This window comes from Toxotes jaculatrix, chromosome 2 (genome assembly GCF_017976425.1).
Source record: "Toxotes jaculatrix isolate fToxJac2 chromosome 2, fToxJac2.pri, whole genome shotgun sequence".
NCBI lineage: Eukaryota > Metazoa > Chordata > Actinopteri > Toxotidae > Toxotes > Toxotes jaculatrix.
Genome location: NC_054395.1, coordinates 24,533,357 through 24,547,612, shown reverse-complemented (window position 1 = coordinate 24,547,612; position 14,256 = coordinate 24,533,357). Strand labels below are relative to the sequence as shown.

The 14,256-nt window shown below is 39.6% G+C and overlaps 2 protein-coding genes across 2 annotated transcripts; both read left to right on the top strand.

Annotated features, from left to right (window-relative positions):
* The first annotated feature begins 3,224 nt into the window (after positions 1 to 3,224).
* Positions 3,225 to 8,257, top strand: lemd1 (LEM domain containing 1). The gene is made up of 11 exons (XM_041059861.1): positions 3,225 to 3,456; positions 5,292 to 5,397; positions 5,524 to 5,670; positions 5,774 to 5,838; positions 6,137 to 6,202; positions 6,315 to 6,470; positions 6,696 to 6,771; positions 6,882 to 6,976; positions 7,117 to 7,206; positions 7,497 to 7,570; positions 7,764 to 8,257. Exons 1-11 carry the CDS (start codon positions 3,262 to 3,264, stop codon positions 8,074 to 8,076), a joined length of 1,383 nt encoding a protein of 460 aa, XP_040915795.1. The 5' UTR covers positions 3,225 to 3,261; the 3' UTR covers positions 8,077 to 8,257.
* Positions 8,258 to 8,778: 521 nt separating this feature from the next.
* On the top strand, positions 8,779 to 13,537 carry pm20d1.2 (peptidase M20 domain containing 1, tandem duplicate 2). Its single transcript, XM_041066870.1, has 13 exons — positions 8,779 to 9,073; positions 9,206 to 9,292; positions 10,353 to 10,588; positions 10,703 to 10,789; positions 10,882 to 11,015; positions 11,212 to 11,331; positions 11,466 to 11,541; positions 11,628 to 11,689; positions 11,776 to 11,854; positions 11,946 to 12,017; positions 12,104 to 12,269; positions 12,354 to 12,453; positions 12,794 to 13,537. Exons 1-13 carry the CDS (start codon positions 8,854 to 8,856, stop codon positions 12,921 to 12,923), a joined length of 1,569 nt encoding a protein of 522 aa, XP_040922804.1. The 5' UTR covers positions 8,779 to 8,853; the 3' UTR covers positions 12,924 to 13,537.
* The last annotated feature ends 719 nt before the right edge of the window (positions 13,538 to 14,256 follow it).

The following is a 14,256-nucleotide window of genomic DNA, read 5'->3' as shown; positions in this document are numbered from 1 at the left end:
AAAAGTTAGGGGAAATTACTGTAAAATATTTTACAGTGATGACTTAGGAACATGAGGAGCATATTATGCCACTGCTGTAATATCTATAGAAGAATATATACACTTGTACACCTCGTACTCGGAGGTGAAAAAAAAGATGTTTTATGTCCAGGAAAATATAAAAAAGAAAACTTTCCTCTCCATAACATAGTTGACATTTTATGGTGATCCAGTTTTTGACCTTCCATTTGGATCTTTTGATTCTTCTTTTTTACTTTGTTAATTTTTCTGAATACATCATGATTCTCATTAACTTAAAAGTGAACTGGGATCCAAATTCAAGCAAACCTGGCAAACTGGATCCTCCTGTCTTGGCTCAATTTAGTCATAGAGCTGACTGTTTAATGGTACTTTTGGTTTTAATATTATTATTGCTCATTTTTGAGGATACTTTGCAATAAAGACCTCTTCCCCCATCACAGCACTTGTATAAAGACCTTTGAATGTGGCCTCTCATGGTTCATCCACTCTCTTTGTTGAGTAGATTTTTCAAAAGGATTCCAAGAGCATTCAGCCTTCTAACCACAATAACTCACTGCTGAATATCTCATGACTTTGAACTTGGAAGTATCAGGCTTATCGAATCAAATTTTATCTTGCAGTGCAAAGCAACTATAAGCAAATCAGGTCTCAGATGACTTTTGAGACATTTTATGTTAACCATAAAGCTTTTTGTATGCATTTCAGATACAATCTCTGCATTAATGTTTAATGCCACAATCTTAACTATAAATCTACCGGGTATGTTTTATGCATTTCTAAAGACCGAAAAAAGGGCAGCTCAGTATTCTATTCATTTGAACAGTGACTGTATGACTTTAATATACAGTTTCCTGACTTGCCTGCTCTGAAACACTGGCAAAACCTACAGGCCGACAAGTACAACACTGTGAATCAGCACGAAAAGGTGGCACTTCGCAGTGCAGTGGTAAAATATGAAAAAAAAAAAAGATTCAAAACCTAAATATGCCAGCATTTTTATCTAATAATAAAACAGCATATATGTACACAACTGATTGATCCCAATCGGGCAATTTCAATCCCCTCGTCCCCCTGGAAATCCCCACTAACATCAAATGTTGTTTTTCTCACATCACGATGTGTTGATCCAATCTAAAAATGGCACAGTTCACAAAGTTCACAACAGTAAACAGCACAGCAGGTGATCATGTCTGTTCAGCTCAAACTCAAATATCACCGCAATGCGATGTAAACACCTGCTGACTTGTCATTTCATATTTGCATTCACAGAGCAGCAAGACAGCAAAGTTGTCTTAAATACGTTTTAGCTGCTTTGTACAATTTGCAGCAAAGACAAACAAAACTGGTTGATGTTTTGACTGGCATACAGTGGTATTCATACAATTCAGTGGGAACAGCTTATCCTGTTTCTTTTAGTTTTATTTTACCTCTGCAGTTCAGGACGGGACCATTTGCTATAACAGCTCCCCCTCGTAATTATTATTACTCATAGTACAGACTGTTTCCCCCTTAAACAGGGACCTGTTTCATGCAGCAGGATAACTACTGGGAACAGCTCTTGTCACTTCGGCAACAGATGTTAGGGGGGTAGGGGTTGTTGATTTTTACTTTGTGCAGTCACTTTCCTGGGGTCCAATAATCATGTTTCTTTGAGGAAGACCCCTGGTGTGGGCAACCATGACCCAGGTTTTCACTCTAACCAAAGCCTACCAGGCAATCATATAATACCGATGAGTCTCTAAAAACACCAGAGGCCCGTTTCAAGAAGAGGTTATAATGAGTTGTATCTTGACCACTGATTGCTGATTTTCACAGCAACTTATTCAGATAATCAACATGCTTGTTGGATGGACAGATGGAACAGATGGAAAAAAAGTCCTCAGTGGCACATTTGGCACTATCTGCTTTTTAGACAATTACCTGAACAAGTGTTTCTTTTTTTTTTTTTTAAATCTGTTAATAGGTGTTACGAAAGGAACTACTTACCAGTTCTTCTACATGCTGCCCTAGGGGGATGCATCACTCCAGTAAAAATGCAGCAGCAGAGTCCACCAGAGACACCGCAACTCCAACAGCGACAAAAGCCCGGGTCAAACCTGGATATCAAAGGTATACAGCCAACTGGAAATTACTTAGGCCGGAGGAATTAGCACTTTAACCAACAATAACTGATGTTTGGGCACTTGGGGGCAGTAGAAATAAGCTGTAAACACTGTTTTAAGTTGATATGATGAACTTGATATGATTTACACATTCAGCAGTCAGGGAGCAACATTAATTTGTAATAGTGTTCTGGCCACCAGCCAAACAAAAGTCTAATATCCACTCAGCTCTAGCTCTGTTTTTGGTCTCCACTGTGGTCTCCACCAGCTCCCAAGGGGAATATCTGGCTCTTTAGCTGCTAAATGCTCAATTATGTTCAACTGCTAATTGCTAACAGTGTACGGGGGGTATTTAGTTAGTTGAAAAAAATGAATGAAATAAACATAAAGACAAGATTTCCATCATGTTTTCCACATTGTTTTTCACCACGTGAGGTTTGACTGGGTCACCTAGCTGTACTCTCTTCTCCTGAAATGGTTTTAATGGCACCCGACTTAAGTATCTTATCAGTGTTTTCAGTAGCACCTGCACTTTTTATGGGTTTCTGCAGGGTTCACTAAGATGCTTCTACAGACACTTTTAAGACAGAAAATTCAATTTAATACCTGTTTCACGGTCATACTAGCCAAAGTATAACTGATATCAGAGAAAACTTGCATGAATGATAAGACTTAGCATTATTTACTAAGTCCATGAATTCATTAACATTTACATCACACTTTTGGCCAAAAACATTACTTCCAAGCAACATGCAATCATTCCTAATAATATTGTATAGTTAAACATTAAACACAACCTGGAAGTTTATCATTATAAGACAAATAAGTTTTAAGTTTAATATAAATGCAGCTAGCTAAACAAAGCTAGCTCACACAGTGTTTAGCTAGCAGGGCTTGTATGTTTACTAGAGCCATGAAAAGTTAGCCTACCTACTTCCTGTCAATCAAGTCATCAACTTGCAGCTGTTCTCAGCTCAGCCAGTGTTATTCTCAGACCACAGTCAGATGGTTGCTCCGAGCAACTACGCCGTGTACATCTGACTTTAAAGACGTTTTTTATACAAGGAAAAAAAAACGGCTAAGCGTCTGTAGTTGAACTACTCTTTTTCTTTTCTTTATTTCGCGTCGTCCTTGTGACATGCCGGTGTTTGTGGAGGACCCCGCTCATCTCTCGATATCCAGGCTGAAATCAGATTTAGTTGCCCACAATGTCGAGCTGCCACCTGCCAAGAGCAGAAAGGAGGTTTACGTGGAGCTGCACCTGAAACACATCCATCAGAAAAACGCAGCGGATTTTTCTAGCGATGAGGAGGATGAAGTACGAGATGTAGCTGTGAGTGGATCAACCTTTTGGCGTTTTGCGCCAGAATATATATATATATATTTTTAAATGACTGGCTTTTGCAGGAAATAATTTACTTAAGTATAATATTGTGATGTCAGTCTCATGTTAAAAGCCAGTAGTGAGAGAATAGTGTTTTCCAACTTAGTAGGCGATTTAGTTGTATTTAAGTTTTGGAAGAAGCGCTCAAATCTTTTACTTAAAATACAAGTATTATTACAACAACATAAAAATACTCCTTAACAAGTAAGAGTCCTGCATTTAAGATCCTAAATCTAGTTTTAACTGCTTTATACACAATTAACTACTGTAGTCCAAAGGTTCCCAACCCAGGGACTGCGCCCCTCTAAAGGGTCACAAGACAAGTCTGAGCAGTGGTGAGATGATTAATGGGAGAAGAAAGGAAAGGAGGGAAATCAAAGTGCAGATACACTGATCTGTTTTCATTTTTATATAATATTGGCCAGAACACAAATACCTTTATAAAATAATTGGTTTGAACTGATTCAAACCGATGCTGCGTGAGGTTAGCAGCTGTGGAGGGGAACTGGTGGAGATCTGGGTCACTGTCACCAAACAGTCCTCTCAGCACACTGCAGGTCCTTGACCACGAAGTCACCAGCTGTATAGTAGGTATAGATTTACATGGGACGTTCTTGTAGTTGGCAGCTGCCGTTACAGTCGTGTGCATATGCTTGCCACACCTGTCACACTCATTTATGTGTGCAAGGAAGAGCACAGCACTTGAAGTGTGGAAGTTGTTTCTGTGCTGTGTCATGAGGTAGAAAAAGTGTTTGGACAGACTGCATAAAAAAAAAACCCCAAACTGCTTATAAGTCAGGGTAGAGTTCAGATTTAGAAATTGTTGCACTCCAGACCCAGTACTAGTCTTTGGAGCTGAAATAATTAGTCAAGGATTTGATTAGTGAACTGAGAAAATCAATCTGCAACTATATTGATAATCAGTCACACTTTTTTTCAAGCAAAATATTCGCTGGTTCTGGCCTCCCAAATATAATAATTTGCTGCTTTTTAAAATTTGTTAGTTGCAGCTATACTGATACTTCAGTGTTTTTCCAGAAGGAATTATGTTTTGTTATAGAGAGTTATAGGGAGCTATGATAAATGTGTCTGTATAGTGCTTTACAGTTCAAGAATAATAGTGTTAGTATTCTTAACAGATGGCACCGATACTGGTTCATGTTGCTGCTCTGTCACTTTGTGTTCTAAGTAATGGCATTCAGTGTAGTGTGATGGACAAAGTATAACGTTGACACGGTTAATTAATGGCTTCCAGGCAATTGTGATCTGATACGAGTGTTCTTTTTTTCCTGAATTTTAAAATCTGTATACCTCACTGTGTAGAACTTATTGCAACCATCGTAACATTAACATAAAGCCTGGCATTAGAAACTGACTTGGCAGCTGACTGTTAAACACTATATATTTTATGACATTGATAAAGAAGCTGTGTTTAGTAAGGATTGGTCACATCATAACTGATGGCAGACCTGTTAGATTCGGTCAGGATGGGTGCATCTCTACATTTCACTTATAACAGATATACAGTATGCCAACACTAATATCTCATAAACCGTTATATGCTGATAAAACAAGCATACTCAGCCTTTGTTTTAATGGTTGTTGATTTGGTCGACATGAAAGCAGATTTTCAACAAGATGAATATTGAAAACATTAGTGAGCGCCAGCTGTTTTTTTTATGCTCTATATCACACCTGGCAAATGCTGGCATTCAGGCTGCAGACTTTGTCATGTCTTGAACAGCATTCAGTAAATTCAGCAAATTTTGTTTTGTGGGGACAAGGGGGAGAATCCAGAGGATGCAGAGATTCCTGACCCGAGTGGTTTGACTGATGATGACCTCAAGGCTGCGCTGCTCAAACACGGGGTTAAAGCTGGGCCCATAGTTGGTGAGTTTGCACTTGATGCTGTCTTGAAATTGTTTTTTAAATCATAGAAATTTCTGTTGTCATGTTCACCTTCTGTTTGGCCCTGTCTTAAAAACTAATGGCTGTAGTATTGTTTGCCTGTGCTAGCCTCCACCAGGGCCTTGTATGAGAAGAAGCTCAGAAAACTACTTCAGTCTGATGGACATGACCAACGTAATGGAGCAGAGAAAAGCATATTGTACTCTGACAGTGAAGAAGAGGAGGAAAGTGGGGAAGAAGAGGATTCAGAGCCAGGTATGACCTGAAATATTTTTTTTTTGGTCAAAAATTTTTTTGTCTTTAGGGTTGGTATCACATAATCAATATGCTTTGTATTATTTTTTTGTGATTTGTACAGGAACTGAAGAAGAAAAACAAGAAACAGCTGAACAGTTGGACCAGGCCCAACAAGAGAACAGCCAGGTGAGAAAACTGTGTGTATAAGTTCTTGATATCTTTGGTTAAATGATTTGGAGCTTCAGTGTAAATTAATAATATCTCTTGATTTTCCTGAAATTTGTGAGCTTATAGTACGTATATACATTGATGGGTAATGGATCTTCTTAATGCATTTCTTGCCACAGCTTGCTTTATCCAAATAAGCCTTCCCTATAGTGCCACTTAGTGGTTATATGGGGTTTTAAATGTCTACTCTTTGAGCATTAGTTTGTCTGTGTGTGTGTGTGTTGTTTTGTTTTTTTGTTTTTTTTACTTTTCACAGGTAGAGTTGTGTTTTCAGAAACGTGGTTTTGCATACCCACAGTGCTTTTTACCCTCATCGAGACTGGTAAATACTGCAGATATTGAGAATGTTTGCACAAATTGCTGTCAAACTGAATTCTCAGGGGAAACTTACGTGCTTTCTGATTTCTGTGTTTGATTGCATTGGCCTTTTGTAGCAACCTCGTGCTTCTAGGAACAGGGAACCTAGTCCCAAGTGGAATTCGGGGAATGCGTTAAAATCATCAGAGCGGAGTCGGTCTCGCTGCTCACAGATTCCCGTAGGAATTAGTAGAGCATCCTCTGTAGATCAGCACTCAGGATTAGGATCAGGGGTAGGCTGGTCTTATTTCACATCTCTTGTGGATTTTAAATTCTCTGCATTCCTTGCTTAGGCTGTCTAACTTTATTGTGCGTATTTCTGTACCCACTAACAGGATATTTTTTGTCTTTCGGTGATGGACATTGGTATCTCACTGGTGTATAGATTGGGTTATGACTGACACAAATATGTGTTGCTGTCAACCTGATAATAATAATAATAATACTAATCGTTGCAGGCTCCAGATGGATCACAATCAGTTATTGCCAACGGATCCTCATCATTTTCCTTCAGCATCACTCAAATGGTTGAGGAGGAAAGTTGTTTTTAAACCCACATTCCACATCTTAAAAAAGTTACCCTTTAATTTTGTTTTTTTGGTGTGAGTACTCACTTAGTAATGTACATTCTCACTCTAAACAACAGATGGAGAGTCGGAGGTCACTCTCTGCTAGTCCAAACACTGAGAAAGAGTTGAATGGGAGCAATGTGCAGGAACATTGGTCACGGTCCAACAGGGTCAGTAGTGCTCACGTTGTTCAGTCACACTTTTAGCTCAATCTTTGGTGGTGGTTTAAGTGTTGGAGGGGTTCACTGAAGGTGGGAGGAAGTTCCAACCTTAGAAATCCAGTGTATCATAATCTGTCTCCTTTCCTTAGCTGGACATGCCAAGTGTGGACAAGAGCACCATGAAGAACCAGTCCCTGTACTACACCCCCAAGGCTTCCCCTCACAAATGGGGAATGAAGGCACATGAATCTTCTTGCTGTCTTTTACTTTTCTGATTTTATTCCATAGGACTTGATGGGGGCATGTGGATTACCTACAAGAATGCACTATGTTTGGTGTAACTCCTTTCATAGGTCAGGGTTACTATACACAGCCTATACTAGAAAATTACAAACAATAACCCTGATTATTACATTACCAATCACCCTTTTCCTTCACTTCCACCTGACTGGCTGGGCCTCTGTCTCTGTGGGACATTTATAAGTTTTCTCTGGTTGCTTTTGTGAGTAATTTCTGTTTTCTTTTCTAGCTTCCTCAGGAGCCTGTGAAAGACACTTTCAAGGACATGTTTCCAGATGCTGAGACCACACCCACGGGGATCTGGTAAGTGCTCTTACTCCTCTTCACAGGTTTCTGAGTTGTTTTTGAATGAGAAATAGATTTTACAGAGGTGCGAGAAGTGTGCAGAATTTTGATTAGTGGTAGGTGACACTCGGACAAATTGCAAGGCAGCACACACAGACACATGGTAGGAGTTTTGTGATTGGATTATAGCACATATATTCCTCTGTTTCAGTGCCACTCGTCGGAGACCCATCAAGGGGGCTGCGGGGAGACCTGTCCAGTACTTGTACCCAGACACCCCTGTCAGTCCCACGACTCTGGAGAGACGAGAGGTGGAGCGTCGCCTTGTGCCCATCCAGATACAGATTGTGGTCTTCCTCAGTGTGGCGTGCCTCCTGTACCTTATTTATGTTTGTGTTGAGGACAACTCATTCAGTCCATTTGTGGCCTTACTGGACAGTCTGAACCCGGGGTCAGACAGTGAGCAGGGGTTTTTGCTTGAAACTGAGGCGCAGGATACACCAACACTTTCTGGACAGGAGTAAATATGGGTTTTTTAGCTGTCTACTTGTTGACTTATAGATGCTAAGAGTTACATTTTTTTGTTGATGCAAGCCATAATGACTTTGTCCTGGGATGTCCTCAGGGAGCACATATTAAACACTCTGTTCTTCTATTTTTTATTTTTTTTTTACTGTGTTTGTGTGTCTATGTGGGAGCAAACCTCAAAGTCCAGTTTTACTTTTTTTTTTAATGTTTTTCTTATGGATGTGTTACCAATATTGTCCCTATAGATAATACAAATAAAACTTTATAGAGCTTAATATTTTGTCAACTGTAAATGAGAAATGTGTTTTTTTTTTTCCTATTTCCCAACCCCAACCGTGTAACCTGACGGGGTCTTTTTAAGGAAGTAGTGTCACTGTACGTTTATGATGTGCCTTATCTTTTTTTAAATATTCAAATCATATTTCAATAAAGACTGTTTTGCTTCATACTTTTCCTGCACAGCTGGCGATACTTAAAATGTATACATGCAGATATAAAAATCAGTAGGTGTCTTTCATAGAGTAAAGTCCACTTTTACTACATGTCATGAGAAACATTACAATATGTTATATTGGTGCTTCCTAACATTTTCGTACCACTGTTAATGAATGACTGAACTGGGTGACAGGGTAAGGAAACATTATTTGGTACATACAGTAGCTGTGACCACTCGCTTTCAGACCGGCAGATGGCGCTCATTCAACAACCTGTCTAATGCAGCCTGCTGACAGTCACCGTGAACGAGTTCCGCTGTCACAGGAGAAAAATAAACAATGACAGAACCAGGACCAAAGTTCAAAGTATTGAAGTTTTTAAAGCTTATTATTGCTAGCTTATTCTTTACAGTCTTACTGCTATTCACTATAGCTTGTATCAGGACTCTCTCACTGGACGTAAATGCCGGACTTCAACTCGCACAGTGGGAAAAGACGAAAAACATCTCGCTTGTCATAGACCGCCATCAGCGCGAGGAACTTCTGTCAAATTTTAAAGGTAATTTGTGCCGTGTTGGAAACGAGTATCCAAATCAGCTAGACGTTCCCGGAAGGTTGTGTGTGGAAAGTGGGTGAAAGATATGAGGAAAAGCCCCCAGTAACAGACAGTGTCGTCTCCTCCTCCATTCAGAGGCTATCCGGATCCCCACGGTGTCTTTCTCCCAGACAGAGAGCAACATCACGGCGCTGCTTGAATTTGGCAAGCTCCTCCGAAAAGGTAACGCTGCCGCTAACATAGTGTGAGACTCGTTGGTCTTATGTAGTCACATGTGTGTTCGGCAGTTTTAGCTAACTCTGACGGGTAGCTAACGTTCAAGAGTCAACCTAGCGTTAAAATGTGATGCTAAGCGTACACTTTAGCTAACGTTAGCCACCCAGGTAAATTAAACTATCAGTCAAAATGGCTCGTCAGGTGTCAGTAGACATTCTGTACTAAGATCTACAGAGAACTTCATGTCCGGACACCCCCCCCCCCCCCCCCCCCCGAGTTGTGAGCACTGAGCACTTTATTAGGAACACCTTTACGCCTCCTTACTCACGCAGTCATGTGGCAGCGCTTCAGTGCATAAAATCATGCAAATACAGGTCAAATACAGCAAAGTTTATGAGCACATCATTTATCAGAATGGGAAAAATTGTGATCTCAGTTGCCTTCTTTGCAATCCAGCCTAAGATAGTATGGTAAATGGTATTTCTAAGAAGTCCAGCTGCCTTTGGTATACCTTTTGGAAAAAGCTTATTGTTCATGTGACATTTTAATACAGGTTTGTCAATAAGCTATAAATGCTTACAGAACCTACAGTGGTTTTCATGTCAAGAGAAGAAGTCATGTAGAAAGTGTAACATTTTTAATATTTTAATTAGAATTAAATGGATACTAAATCAAATCAGTGTTGTTTTTTCATTTACTTTGGGGGAATCACAAGAGAAGCATGTTTCAACCTTAACACCTCCAGCTTCCTTTTTTTTTCATGCCTTTATTGCAATAGGACAGTTAAAGAGAAACACAGGGGAACAATATGCAAAGGACCAGTAGGTGGAATCGAACCCTGGGCTGCTGCAGGGATAGCCTCAGCACATGGGGTACCCACTCTACTGAGTGAGCTATACAGTGGTCCAATATGCTCTGATGGTGTCTTCAGGATTATTTTCACAGACTCTAGAGTCCCATTAGAGCCACAGCAGATGTTATACGACTATAACAGCATTGAAGTAATCCTAATGTGTAAAATTGGCAATTTTCCACCAGTAAACCTGCGCCTCTCTTCCTGTGTCAGCCTTCCCAACAGTTTTTTCTTCAAGCTTGGTTCATCATGAGTTGGTGGCCAACTACAGCCACCTGTTTTGGGTGCAAGGATCACGGCCTGACCTGGTGCCATACATGCTGCTCGCCCACATCGATGTTGTACCTGCCTCAGAGTCAGATGGCTGGGAGGCCCCGCCATTTTCTGCCAAGGAGATAGATGGCTTCATCTATGGTAGAGGGACAATAGATGACAAGAGCCCTGTAATGGTGAGTGAACAAGTGATATTTTGTGTGATCTTGCTATCACATGGAATTGAGTTACATAGTTACTGACCTTTCACATTCTAGCAATGCCAAACTAATATACTTTATTTCTTCCAGGGAATACTTCAGGCACTAGAATACTTGCTGAGAAAAGGCTATGCTCCACGCAGAGGTTTTTACATCGGCCTTGGTCATGATGAAGAAGTACTTTAACTATTCTTACAACTTTCTTGAAATTAATTAAATAAGATTTAAAATATTTTAATGTATGAATACTTCTGTATTTCTTTTTAAAGGTCAGTGGTTTCAAGGGCGCAGTGAACATAGTTCGTCTGCTGAAACAGCGTGGTGTGAGGCTGTTGTTTGTCCTAGACGAGGGCTTGGCTGTACTGGATGGAGTTATCCCTGGGTTTGAAGGACCTGCTGCTCTGTGAGAACCTGCCGTACTCTGATGTAACAGCTGATGATGCATGATATTTAGTTTGCAGCTTTTGCTTGGTAAAAAAGTCCAGGCCTGACATCACAACAAAACCTACAAACAAGTACAAGATGACACGTCTCCATAAAATTTTGTTGGTGACTGATCAACATTCTGTGTTTTTCATGTGTGTGCATGTCTTTTGCAGAATTGGGGTAAGTGAAAAGGGCTCGGCCACTGTAAAGCTTAGTGTGTCTACGGTCCCTGGTCACTCTTCCATGCCTCCCAGCGAGTCCAGCATTGGGATCTTGGCTGGTGCAGTGAAAAGGTAATAGGAATGTCTGGTATGTTCTGGCTAGTTTCTGTATTTATGCTGTACAATATGTTTGAGTACATACTGATTTTTTTTATATATAAAAAGCCAAAATTTAAGACTCCGACTGTGCCATGCTGTTTCCTCAGACTAGAGGAGAACCCTATGCCAAGGTTATTTGGCCAGGGGCCTGAACGTGGAACCTTTGAACATCTGGCTCATAAGGTAAGGAGAACCAACTTCCTGTCCACTACTCATCACAGCTTGAAGCATTTTAGTTCTCTCTGTTGTTACTCATTCTCTGACTTCAGTTCAGGCTTCCAGTGAAGTTCGTAATGTCGAATTTGTGGCTGTTCTCCCCACTCCTTAGCAGGTAACTACATCCTAAAATTCATTCAGCATGTTTTCATCTGACTGTGTCCTTGGGAGTAAATCTATTTAGCAAGTTTTGTTTTTCAGGGTACTGGAAAGAAAACCAGACACTAATGCTTTTGTAAGGACAACCACAGCAGTCACCATGTTTAATGCAGGAGTTAAGGTACAGTTATTAAGTAGAGAACAGAAAGCAATTCACAGGAAACTGGACTGCAAGCAATTCAGCTTGTCTATATTCTTCCCCCACCTTGTAGGTGAATGTCATGCCTTCCCTCGCTGAAGCTTATGTAAATCTGCGAATCCACTCAGCACAGTCATTACAAGAGGTAGAATCAGATATGTAATTCTGCTTTTTAGAATTCCTGATGTCACCATGAATATTCTGAGTTGAATAAAATGCTGTCTCATCTAGGTCTTGGACCTCATCCATTCTACAGTGGGAGACCAGCGAGTGAAGATAGAGCTCATTGATGGGTTTGACCCTCTGCCTGTTAGCTCTGATGATGAAAAGTCCTTTGGCTTCCAGATTATTAAAAAAACTGTGTTGGACATGTTTCCTTCAGTTACAGTTGCTCCAGGTAGAGTCCAGATAGATTTAATTGTATAAAACTGGGTTATTTAAGTATTCCATAAGTGTTTTGATACAATGCTTGAATGTGCAGGTATCTGTATTGGGAACACAGACAGTCGGCACTTCAAAGACCTGACCAGTGATATTTATCGCTTCGCCCCTGTCTGGTTTAAACCAGGTGATCCGCAAAGGTAAGAATGTAGTATGTGTAACACTGAATATAAGTAATCTAAAGAAAGGTCTCCTGCTGCAGTCATAATAAGCTGCGGTGTGATAAGTGGCAAACTATAAAGCAAGAGAACTTTCTGCTGTTGGTCTGTATGTGATATAACAGCGTGACCTACTTGTACCTTTCAAACTTAAAGTTCGCCTTGAGCAAATAAAGTAAGAAGTGTTCTATGTATAGAACCAACCGCTTGCCCAATTTACCCCTCAGCAGTAACAAGCAATAAAATAAAGGTATTTTCCTCTTCGTAAACACCATGAAGGAAAGGTATTAGTTGGAAAAACATTTTTTTTAATCTTTCTTAGATTCCATGGCATCAATGAAAGGATTTCCAAAAAGAACTACGAGGAGCTTGTGGTATTTTACTCCAGCCTGTTTCAAAATTGTGACATTCAGAGCCTCCCCGAGCCTCACAGCTCTGTCCATGAGCTCTAAGTAAGTTGACAACATTGTTATCAAGTCAAACTAATGCAGCCCAGAAACCTGTGTTATTGTTACTTAATTTCCAAAGCACTGATTTAATCCTTGGTCAAAAACAATGAGATTCTGCATATCAGAGCCAGAAGTTAAAATTTTCCAGTGGTAATTTTAGGTTTACAATAAATGTTTGTCTCATTTCAGTCTTGTGTGAGCAGGACCAGTTTTTCATTGTTATAGTGACATAAATATGGTCCAACTATATGAAGCGCCTTTGTGTTTGTGATCAAGATTTTGTGATAGATTGCTGTGATGATTTTTTAACTATTATGATGGCGCAATTTCATGAAATGATGAAAAAGTATTGTACTGCTAATGACTGCATAAGTATTTTTCGGCTGCTGATAACAGACGACACAATAATATGCTGCTTACTGTGGAAATGCTGAATTGTGAGATTTAAAAATGTATTTTATTACTTCTTGTTGAATGATGTACAGTAGTTTATCTTTTAAGGAATCACTGTCTGATTAAAATGGATCCTGAGTCGTAAAGGTGATTTGAATTTGCACACAAGCTTCACATGGCATTGTTTAAAAATACAATAATATATAAATATAATAAAATGACTTAAGTGATGTGCTTGTTGTCATGTGATATGTTCAATTCTGAAAATAATATAATGACATCACCGTTTTCCCTTAATTTCTGTTGTATTGAAAGAAACGTTTTCTGTCTAACTTCTACTTTCTAAATACAAGGCATTCAGCTATACTTCATTAAATAACAAAAACTTGATATTAAAATAAAGCATGGCATTTATTTTTTAACAGTAAATTGTAGGAGCTCAGATACACAGCTATATATAATGCACCCACTGTCTTAATAAATGTACTACTCATAGAAAATAAAATTAATGATACACACCCACTTAAGACCAGTCAGCATTTGCAGCTATCTCAGTAGACTAAAGCAGAGGGACATATGAAAAGACTGGTCAAATTTTAATCCATATTAGCATATTCAGAATTTTGACACACCATACATAATAAAATCTTTACGTATTATTAGCCCCATTCTTTAGATTGATTACAGCTTTTCGTTTCACCTCACAATAAGACCAGAACCATGGCTCCATGGTATAACAACCTGCATTACCAACACCACTGATCTGTGCTCCAACCTCACTGGACTGAGAAGACAAGGTAAAGGTTTGCCTGTGTGCAGCAAATCCCAAAATGAGCTTTTCAGCAGATACCCCCTGGTCCTACCTGTACCGCATTGCAAAGCCCTGAAATGTGGAAAGAATTCCAACTATATAGTTGATGTGAGCAACAACAGACTGGCAGGA